This window comes from Lindgomyces ingoldianus (genome assembly GCF_010093535.1).
Source record: "Lindgomyces ingoldianus strain ATCC 200398 unplaced genomic scaffold BDR25scaffold_18, whole genome shotgun sequence".
Classification (NCBI taxonomy): domain Eukaryota; kingdom Fungi; phylum Ascomycota; class Dothideomycetes; order Pleosporales; family Lindgomycetaceae; genus Lindgomyces; species Lindgomyces ingoldianus.
Window position 1 is genome coordinate 1,010,276 of NW_022985179.1, and position 9,168 is coordinate 1,019,443.

The window sequence follows — 9,168 nt, forward strand, 5'->3', positions numbered from 1 at the left end:
ATCCGTGTAATACAACCCCTCTCCTCTCCTAGAACAACTGTTGGTGTCTCGGAGCGAGAGAATTGAAGGAAATGTACTTGAACACCAAATTCGTATGCAAGATTCAAACCATGCCGGACAAAGACTCAACAACCAGCCACAACTCCATCCATCACACCCATCATAGTTCATCTGCGCATTTGTTCATTTCTGGTTCTTCTTTCGCTGCTTGATGCGTGAGCTGATCCTTACTGGTTCTGTGACAGCGGAACCAGATGGGCTCGAGGGTACAACACTATTCACCGCGACTTTGGGTGCACTGTTGAGGCCGTTAGCAAGTTTGCCGTTAGCGGAGCCGTTAGCAAGTTTGCCGTTTGCGGAACCATTGGTGAAGCCATTCATCTTAGGCTTCTCATTCTCATTCCTGTCCTCCCTATTCTTATCCTCAACCTCCTCATCGCTTTCTTCGTACTCGCTTCTCTCGTCTTCTATTTCCTCACCCCAGCTGGCAACAAATCGGTATGCGATCCTGCAAATTAGGAAAAACCAGAACAAGTTGACGGCCTGGAGGGCTGCGAGAAGAGAAAAGGTGATGACTTGTGAAATCCAGCACTTGTATTGCTGCGTCTCCCAATTGAGTTCGAAAGGACCAACAGTGGAGAATTCTGTGAGAATAGACCAGAGGATTTTGAGATTGAGATAGTGACGTAAGTAGCCCCAGATAAACATGAACGAGAAGAAGTAGGGCCCGACGATTGGAGAGTCGACATAATTGAGAACCTTGGATGTCTGCGCTGAATATTAGTTGCAGACGTTAACTGAAGGAAGGATTGGATGGTCTATCCTACCGCGAGGAAGAAATCAGATATGTCCATCGTAATGTACACCGCAATGCCCATGTAGGTAAAGTGGAACCTGTAGCTCAACCAAATTAGGGCCAAAGTGATGAAATGGTGTGCAACAAGCTCTTTGAAGTCCTTCCGGGGTTTCTCAAGCATGAGGAGCAAGACAATCATCTGCTGCGTCCAATAACTGGCCTGCAGTAAGTAATATGCCTTGAACACGGCTTCGTGTGTCCGATGCGGAAAGTCTTGGTACATGGCCGCCGTGTTGAAGTACCAGATGGGCGTCCGCGACATAACCCATAGGCCATATGGCCCGAAAATGCTAAAGTATACAGCCGTGTAGAACTGTTCCATGAATCTCGATTGCTTCGCACGTGACTTGATCCCGCACCAGATTGCAAGCGGCCTAATCATGCGCTGCATAAGAAACTCGCGCGTGAAGGACAAGAAGATGGTATAGAAGGCGACAAAGGCAAAATCACGCGCACCCTTGCCATATTGAATAGGACCGTCGGAACCCGGAGTGTGCGGGAGGGGGTACGAGATGAAGAGGGCGGCAGAGATGGGGTTCGACGGTACCGGATTTACGAGGTAGAGTGACACGATGATGAGGCAGAGGATGAGCGGAGTCAGCCAGGTGTGTCGCAGCGATATCCGCTTCCACCTTGAGAATGCGCGTTTGATCGTTCGCCGTTTCGAGCGGCGACCCGGCTTCTCGGAGGCGGGTCGCTGGAAGAAGAATTTAGCAAGGAGTAGGAGGATGGGTTGGAAAATCAGCAGGAAGATAGGGGAGCATACATATATCTGTGGAGGCGTCATAGGCGGCGACATTGTCGCAAACGCGGCGACATCGTTGTCTCCTGGTAGTTCACCCCCGAGGCCGCTCGACTTCCGCCGCCGTGGGCTGTCGCGGGATCCATGCTTATGGCTCTCCCTGCGCACAAAGTGGTGAGAAACGCTCAGCGGAGGGAAAGGCTCAAGACCAGACTGTGCTGTCATCTTAAAGACCAGATTTCTTTGAAGAAAGAACAGTGCAGGGTGGAGAGCAAAGCGTCGGGGCGGAGATCATCAACAAGCAAATTGCGGAAAGGAGATGAGCCGCCAAGCCGCGCTGTGATTGGAGCTGCGAGCAATTGGTAAGTTACTAATCGTGGGGACAGAGGTTTCGAGCAAGAGGACAGTCATAGATACATGGAGGAGAAACTATAGATTGACTGCATCTAACATTGCGAGCCGATAATGTTGATGACAAGGAAGGTTTGCTTTCATTTCATGGAGCCCCATTCAGATGGAGCACCACTGCGAGGCACATGTTAATATCTCATACTCTATGTTGATATGTTCTATTGACTCCAACTGAGTGTGTTGCGGTCAAGTTCTGGCAAGATAGCAATGGCGCCCGCGGTTTACAATACAAGCGCAGCTGTCAAGCAACGATTGCCCAGAGCTTCAGCCCGCTGACATGCGTCAACGTTGACGTTTGACATGGTCGTGACGTAACTGACACAGCCTCCAGCCCTCCCACCTTATGTCAGGTAGATGTCATGAAGCCCAGCTCATTCTCTGCAATAGAAAATTGATTTACTGGACCTCCCTGAGCCTGCTACTTTGTACGACAGCAGGTTTCTGTTTCTGTATCGATTGGATTGGAGATAGTGCTTTGCCATTCGCCTTGGAGGCATCGGGTTTACGAGCCCCATTTGCCACTCCGTCTAATGTCTCCTTTGGTTCTGGTGCGCCTGCACTACTCGCTGTTGCGGTGCTATCCATGCTACCTTTTCGAGACAGCACTCCATCCTGTCGTAGTAGACCCCTTATACCGCCAGCTTTGCGAGAGGGAAGTTCGCCTTTCCCTGCTGTTGCTACAAACAGGAGATACTTTAGGTTTGGTAGTGTGTGCCGTACATCAATCGGCCTCAACTCGAGCGAATTCGACAGTATCTCAATATTTTTATTTAGAAGGAACACGCCGTACTCAAAGCGATACCGAACAACACCTTTCATGAAGAGAGGGTAGGTTCTAGGGTTGTTGGCGTTGGTGCTCATCGCGAGGGGGTCGTCGATTGTGGATGCTGAACCATTCGGATTTACTGGGTAAGGAAGAACAACAGACAGGTAAGGTGATAGCAGAGACACAACTTGAGCAACATACCCTAATGCCGCTGCAGTGACATCCTCCTTTACATCATCGAATTCCGAATTTGGTAGCGGAAGCCCGCGAATGGTGAATGTGAGAGACTTTCCCGGTATCGGTTCGACAGGAAAGATCTTTTGTAAGTCTTCACATATCCGCCGCCGCTGGCCTGCAATGTCCTCTTCCGTCTTTTGGACTAAATCTTTAATCTGTCCATGTTTCTCTTTTTGGTGAAACATGTCGCTTTCCAAATGAGATTCAAGCTCACGGCCTTCCTGCATTTTCTCCTTCCGGCACTGTATACTAGCTTTTAATTGGTCGCGTCTCCGCCTTACGGCATCCACGCGACGTTTCTCGGTGGTAACGGCAATTTGCACTATCTTAAGGTTCTCCTCCGCCTCAGGGACCTGCTCAACAGTTGATAGGGCGTCCCTGTTCTTCTCTAGAATTTCTTCTATCTCCTCTGCGAGCCTGTCGCGAGTAGCTAGGGCATCCTGGATGCAATCGTCGAGGGTTGATAGTCGCATCAGTGCATCGTAGGAAGACGTTCTGAGTACTCGGCCGTCTGCCTGTTCTTTCGGAGGAGCTAGAATATCTGCCCGAATACGCTCTCCAACAGGCAGGTCTGTGAAGCTGGTATAGATGCCATCGGTCATATGAAAGAGGATGCAGTTTGGCGGTAAGGGATGACGAAACTTCCCAAGCGCCTTTCCGATGAACTGCAATGCCCTCAATTGTACCGTCAGCTCAATGAGATATTGCCACCCATTTATATTCTCGTTCTTTGCCCAGACTTTGACCGTGAGTTTCTCGAGCCGCGTTACGTTCGGGCCCCAAGATCCAAGGTCAAAGAAACGAAAATTGGGGTTCATGGCCTTCTCGACAACTTCGGAAATATACACTGGACGGTCTTGATCGTCGATATGTAGGGAGAAAAAAGTGTCCGCCATGCGGCCTCCAGTCACATCTTCCAGCTTCTTCTGCCTGGCAAGAGGACTTGCGCCTGACCAGTCCATGTTGCTTCGTCTCCGCAGTCTTTTCGTCATCGCGGGCCTCGGCGCCTTCCTGGGAGACACCAGCTGGCCCACGTCACCAATGCTGCGTCTTGCCGTCTCTTCGGTGGATCTTAAATCGCTTGAAGACCGGGAGTGGCCAAGACCTATGCTCTCCCGCAGGGCAAAGGTCTTTGTTGGTGATTTCAATGTGCTCGGTATGGCTTCATCGTCAATGGTTTTCCCGTGGGATCTCGCCGGAGCGGGAGTGAGTGTGAGGTTGCGAATGGTGATGCCTTGGAGATGCCTCAGCTTCCGGTTCTATCTCTCCGATTAGTCGCGTGGGCCAGCCATGGACAGACACGTACATAAGGAAGTAGCCAAGGTCGCTCACGACGAGACGGCGGGAGGTCGCTCTGGTCGCCGGAAGCGGGATCTTCATCGCGAGCCATGTTGTGTAGTCCTGCGCTGTCTCGATTCCTTCAGGACGTTGCTGTTCGGCGCATTCCAGGGTCTCTGTGTCTTAAAGGTACAAGCACTCTCTGTGCCCCTCATGGTAGTCACGACAATCTGACGCTAGTGAATAAGGCGGTCGCGGTCGCGGACCTGTTGCATTGGAGCATGCGGACCTAAGGTAAGCTCCTCTGTGTGCTAGGGCAAAAAGTCAACCATACCTGATCGGGCGGGAAGCGTGGCCCGTGCCTTCAACTGACATGCATGGATTCAACTTTTCCTTCCCCATCTCCATCGCTCCCAAGAGTCCCCATCGGCATCCCCAACCCTGTTGCCAGCATGCCGCGATACAAGTGGGTGCCTCTTCAGATTCCCAATGTGGAGAGAACTGTAGCGAGGCCCATCCTTCCTCAAGCGGCTCGGGTGGTGCAGCATGGGAAGTACATTTTCATGTTCCGGCACCGACGAACGAACCAGATTCTGTATTCTTTCTCTCCCATGCTCAAAGTAAGGAGCACTGCCGTATCGTTGGCCTTTGGTATCTACTAATTGGCCTAGGATTCACATCTAAAGCAGCTGCCCTTCATCGGCAAGAAATCCGTCCCGGCCGCCATCCGCCCAGACCTCTGGAAAGCATACTGCACAATCACATTTCCAAGCCCCAATCAAGGCCTCTACGCTTTCCGCAAGTTGCGCGAACTACGCAAACTTCACGAGGCGTATTGGAATAAGGAGGAAAGAACCATCAATGCAGCCAATGAAACTTCCAAAAGGGAGAAAACGGGAAAAGAGGAGGACGAGGAATTCAACGAAGCAAAGAAGACGGGGCCCAGAACGTTAACAGGTAAAAGGAGAAAAAATCTAATTATGCACCAGAAAGAGAACGCCGTCGCAGACCTGGCCAAAGTGTTGTTCTTACAGAAGGACCAAGCAAAGCTTATGCAAAAGACGATCGAGAAAAGGAAACAGGTTCAAGAGGAAGTATTCCAGAACAGGTGGTCAGAAATTGTCAATCTAGCGAGGCTTGCAGAAGACGGTGAGGTTCAGCGGCTGGAGAGGCAGATTGAGAGCCTTAGGACTCAGTTAGCGAGAAAGACTAGCGAGAAATCGAAGGCGGACATGAAAAACAAGCTGTCAATCCGTCAGCGCCGCCTTAAAAAATTACTCTGGGCTCAGCGACAAACTGTCATGCATAAGAAGGCGCAGAAAGCTCTAAAGGAAGCCGCGGACTTAGAGCACGAAATAGCGGGAAAGAAAGCGGAGGAAGCTCTCTTGTTGGAGCTGGATGCAGCTTATGAAATGCAGAAAGAGCAGTTGATAAAGCAGGAAGCAGATCTGGCATTAGCTTTGTCGATCCAGTCACGCCGTTATCAGGATTTCCTTAGCAAGATCGAATTCGAAGGAATAGGCCGCAATCAAATTGCGAGGTTGGATCGCGATCAGATTGAGGCGATACTTAGGTCCCGACCAGAGGAGTTAGTGGGCTTTAAAAGACAACGAGGGGAGCTTGAAAGCTTAGAAAGACTACAAACTCTTACCAAAAAGGATATTTGGCACTTAAAACCCCTTTCGGGTCATTCTAAAACAGAGCAAGAGGTCTTGCAAGCTCAATTATCTGGAGAGCTGCCAAATCATTTGCAGGAAGAGCGAATAAGCCTACTTGAACTCAAACTTCGGTCCGAAGAGTGGCGAAAGGATTTGATATTGATGGAAGAGGATACCGATGCGGACATCAAGCTCAGGCAGGGCTGGAAGCAAGGTCGCGTTTCCGAAGAGCGCATATGGAAAGGAGAAATGCAACAGCGCTTGGAACTGCTTTCCATGGAAGAGGCCCCACAGCGCCTACAAATCCTACACAAGCTTGCCACCGTGCAAAAGGACATACGGCGTTTTCAGCGTCAAATAAGCAGTCTGCTTCCAAACTCCAAAATTCATGATCACATTTCTCCCCTCCTCCACAACCCCGTCGCTCGGTCGCTCGTTCCGAAAAGCCTTTTGAGTCCTCTCCAAGCGCCCTTCACATTAGAAGGCGTCACAATTGAGTGGTCGGATGTATACGACGCGGAATGGGCAGATCAATGGCCTGAGGAGGTTGTGCATGACCATGTTGGAATGGTTAAGAGGGACCGATTCGTGCCAATTCCAAATACGTATAGGATACCCCCTCAGTACCCACTTACAGAACAGGAGTTATTACAGAAGTTTCTGGAGATGGCTTCATCCGAAAATGGAAATTCTAGCAAGGTGGTCAACGTGCCCCTCGTAGTACAGGAGGAGCCAGTCGCTGCAAACTCACAGAAAACAGGTATTTGGAAGTACCTTCCTGATATCAGGAAACCATTCACTCGCGCAACCGCTTGATTCTGTGGCAACGTTGCAGGAGATGTTGGAGACCGAAATCATGTATTATGTTACATCAACATTGTACTATGCGAAGCCTGTAGCACTATATATTTCTTAGTTCTTGTTATTCATGGTAATGGAACTGATCGCCTTTGCAAAGACGTAGTCCTGTAGTATGTTCCAGGGCAGGGAAATTGGTGTGTTAGCGAGGACGGATCCAACGTCGCTCTGCGACCAATCAAGACCTCGGGAGGGCGCAAATGAGTCACGTGCAGGCGCGCAAGCCCCAAGCCCCAAGGTCTCTCGGACGTGGTCCACATTCATCATCACGACAACACATTCAACAACAGTGGTAAACGCCATTTTTCATCGTTCATACTTAAGATGGCCCACAATCCTACTGTCGCTGAGCGTAAGACCAAGTTTCTCCGCACCCAGGACCGCTTTCTTTCCCGCCGTATTACGCCGAGTGAGAAAGCGATCGATGTCGCGAGACAAGCAGGTATTCACGATGGAGTGTTTAGAGATGTTATGACCAAAGTTAAGTTGTTTCCACGCTTTCAGAATCGATACTTATAGGTTTTTTCTTCTCCTAAAGCATAGAAGATCGCTAGATTGATCGCAAGCACTCTCTGCGAAGATACATCTTTTTCTGATGGTCGTTCCTTCGTTGCATAGCTGATAATTGTATAGTCAACCAAAATCTGAAACGTCATTCGAGGATCGTGCACAACCTACAAGCTATCAATAGCATTGTTCAGCAGATAGATGATCTGTATTGGAGCAGCGGCGCTGCGAGCCTCGACGATGATGCCGAAACTGCTACCGATGCGGGAGGCGAGGATAGTAACACTTTGTATCAGGGAGATGATTTGACTGTGGACAAGTAAGCTTTCAATTTCACATACCCCTCTCAAAGATCGCGCTTTTTTGCCTCAACTACTCTTTCATACCTCCGCTTGCGACCTAAGGGCTTTCCATGCCAGTGATGATGAGACCTAACTGACTTAGGAACATCTCCAAGCTTCCTCCGATATGGGACACATCTGCGGACCATCTGGCTTCTGTTGGGAATGAGGATCAAAACGCGGGTCAGGATGACTATATTGCCGTTGTAACCCGCCTTCAAGATCTATCTGCGAAACGTCTGACCATACAGCAAAAACTCAACACCTACCGAGCCCTTCTCTCGCTTCTAGATCCATATCGCAGCCCCCAGGAGAACGTGCAGCCAAACATAGCCACCCAGAAAGGACCGCTGGTTCCAGAATTAATGAAGACCCGAACATTCGCAATTCGAGTAGCTGGAAGAATCAGTGAGAGGTTTGGAGATGTGCAAGTTTCTGCTACGGCAGAAGAAGATGACGGTTCGGGTGTGGTTATGGGTGAAGATGACGGAAAGACCAAACTAGAAAATATTCTGTCCGGGTGGTAAGAGGTCATAGACAGGGATCATAGCATAAGGGGCTATTTCAGGTACCTGCCTGGTGTTGCCATTGCACAGGTTAGGCATTGAACTTTTAATTACAGAACACTCTCGCACACCGTGTAACATGATAGGGGTGTGTTTGGTCTAGCAAACCTCTTTCCAGAAGACTAATGTCTATCTCAAATCCCAAAACAGGTTATTATATACCACAGAACATCACCATGGTGAGTTCGCTCTCTTGAACCTCTTCCAGGCCTATAGAAAATGTTAAGCGGATATTAAATTATGTCTTAAGATTAATTAAAGCACAGGAGCACTTTCCGCGATTCTCACCCATGCACTAGTAGGATCGCCGCTATTTAGTTTGGTTTTGTACAGCATTGCGAAGAACAATTAATTCTAAATAACATACACTACAGGCAAGTTGCTTACACACCTAAGTTGCTTACTTTTACTAAGACTCTACTAAACTACTCTTTTACACTAATGTAAGGACAGAGCTCTGTACCACTGCGCTAATACAACTAAAAAGGTGCGAATAATCAACTAACAGTTAATCTTGCGTACAGAATAGTATATATACCTATTGCACGTAAGCGCTATCTTAGCCTTACAACTAATGCATTCCTAACAACACTACTTAGATGTGCTAAAAGAATATTAGATATAGCTTATACTTTAGGCTTTTAAATAAGACATAACGTACCTAACAGGTTAGCCGGCCACACAGGTTAGCCGACCACTTTTGCTAAGCCTCTACCACACTCTACCTATCTACATAATGCCTTAACAACAACACTAGATTAAATTTTCTAAAAAACATTAAATATAGCTTACTTTTTAAGCTTTTAAATAAGACTTAAAACTTTTTTTATAACATGCTATAGCTATTTATAATGTCTTTTACATAACACTAAGTAATTAACGCGCTAGACAGCCTTTAGAAGCAGAATGCTAGCCTAAATTAAGAAATCTAACTAAGCTTAAAAAAAA

The 9,168-nt window shown here is 48.4% G+C and overlaps 4 protein-coding genes across 4 annotated transcripts; 2 read left to right on the plus strand and 2 right to left on the minus strand.

Annotated features, from left to right (window-relative positions):
- Window positions 1–183: 183 nt before the first annotated feature.
- On the minus strand, window positions 184–1,823 carry BDR25DRAFT_226751 (LAG1-domain-containing protein; the record flags this gene model as incomplete). The annotated part of the gene is made up of 2 exons (XM_033685224.1): window positions 184–768; window positions 828–1,823. The coding sequence occupies 2 exons, from the start codon at window positions 1,821–1,823 to the stop codon at window positions 184–186; spliced, it is 1,581 nt and encodes a 526-aa protein (XP_033547075.1).
- A 346-nt stretch (window positions 1,824–2,169) lies between these two features.
- BDR25DRAFT_263006 (uncharacterized protein) lies at window positions 2,170–4,548 on the minus strand. Its single transcript, XM_033686795.1, has 2 exons — window positions 4,319–4,548; window positions 2,170–4,271 (listed from the first exon to the last, which is right to left on the minus strand). The coding sequence occupies exons 1-2, from the start codon at window positions 4,400–4,402 to the stop codon at window positions 2,406–2,408; spliced, it is 1,950 nt and encodes a 649-aa protein (XP_033547076.1). The 5' UTR covers window positions 4,403–4,548; the 3' UTR covers window positions 2,170–2,405.
- A 372-nt stretch (window positions 4,549–4,920) lies between these two features.
- Window positions 4,921–6,906, plus strand: BDR25DRAFT_38308 (uncharacterized protein). Its single transcript, XM_033697803.1, has one exon. It carries the CDS (start codon window positions 5,271–5,273, stop codon window positions 6,762–6,764), a length of 1,494 nt encoding a protein of 497 aa, XP_033547077.1. The 5' UTR covers window positions 4,921–5,270; the 3' UTR covers window positions 6,765–6,906.
- Window positions 6,907–7,087: 181 nt separating this feature from the next.
- On the plus strand, window positions 7,088–8,259 carry BDR25DRAFT_334684 (uncharacterized protein). Its single transcript, XM_033692952.1, has 3 exons — window positions 7,088–7,287; window positions 7,440–7,632; window positions 7,758–8,259. Exons 1-3 carry the CDS (start codon window positions 7,131–7,133, stop codon window positions 8,179–8,181), a joined length of 774 nt encoding a protein of 257 aa, XP_033547078.1. The 5' UTR covers window positions 7,088–7,130; the 3' UTR covers window positions 8,182–8,259.
- The last annotated feature ends 909 nt before the right edge of the window (window positions 8,260–9,168 follow it).

Excerpts from the sequence above, each read along its gene's own strand:
- BDR25DRAFT_263006 (XM_033686795.1), bottom strand. The coding sequence starts at position 4,402 with ATGGCTCGCGATGAAGATCCCGCTTCCGGCGACCAGAGCGACCTCCCG. Across the intron at positions 4,272-4,318 it reads GACCTTGGCTACTTCCTTAT|AACCGGAAGCTGAGGCATCT; the intron begins GTACGTGTCTGT and ends TCGGAGAGATAG.
- BDR25DRAFT_38308 (XM_033697803.1), top strand. The coding sequence starts at position 5,271 with ATGCACCAGAAAGAGAACGCCGTCGCAGACCTGGCCAAAGTGTTGTTC.
- BDR25DRAFT_334684 (XM_033692952.1), top strand. The coding sequence starts at position 7,131 with ATGGCCCACAATCCTACTGTCGCTGAGCGTAAGACCAAGTTTCTCCGC. Across the intron at positions 7,288-7,439 it reads TAGAGATGTTATGACCAAAG|TCAACCAAAATCTGAAACGT; the intron begins TTAAGTTGTTTC and ends ATAATTGTATAG. Across the intron at positions 7,633-7,757 it reads GATGATTTGACTGTGGACAA|GAACATCTCCAAGCTTCCTC; the intron begins GTAAGCTTTCAA and ends TAACTGACTTAG.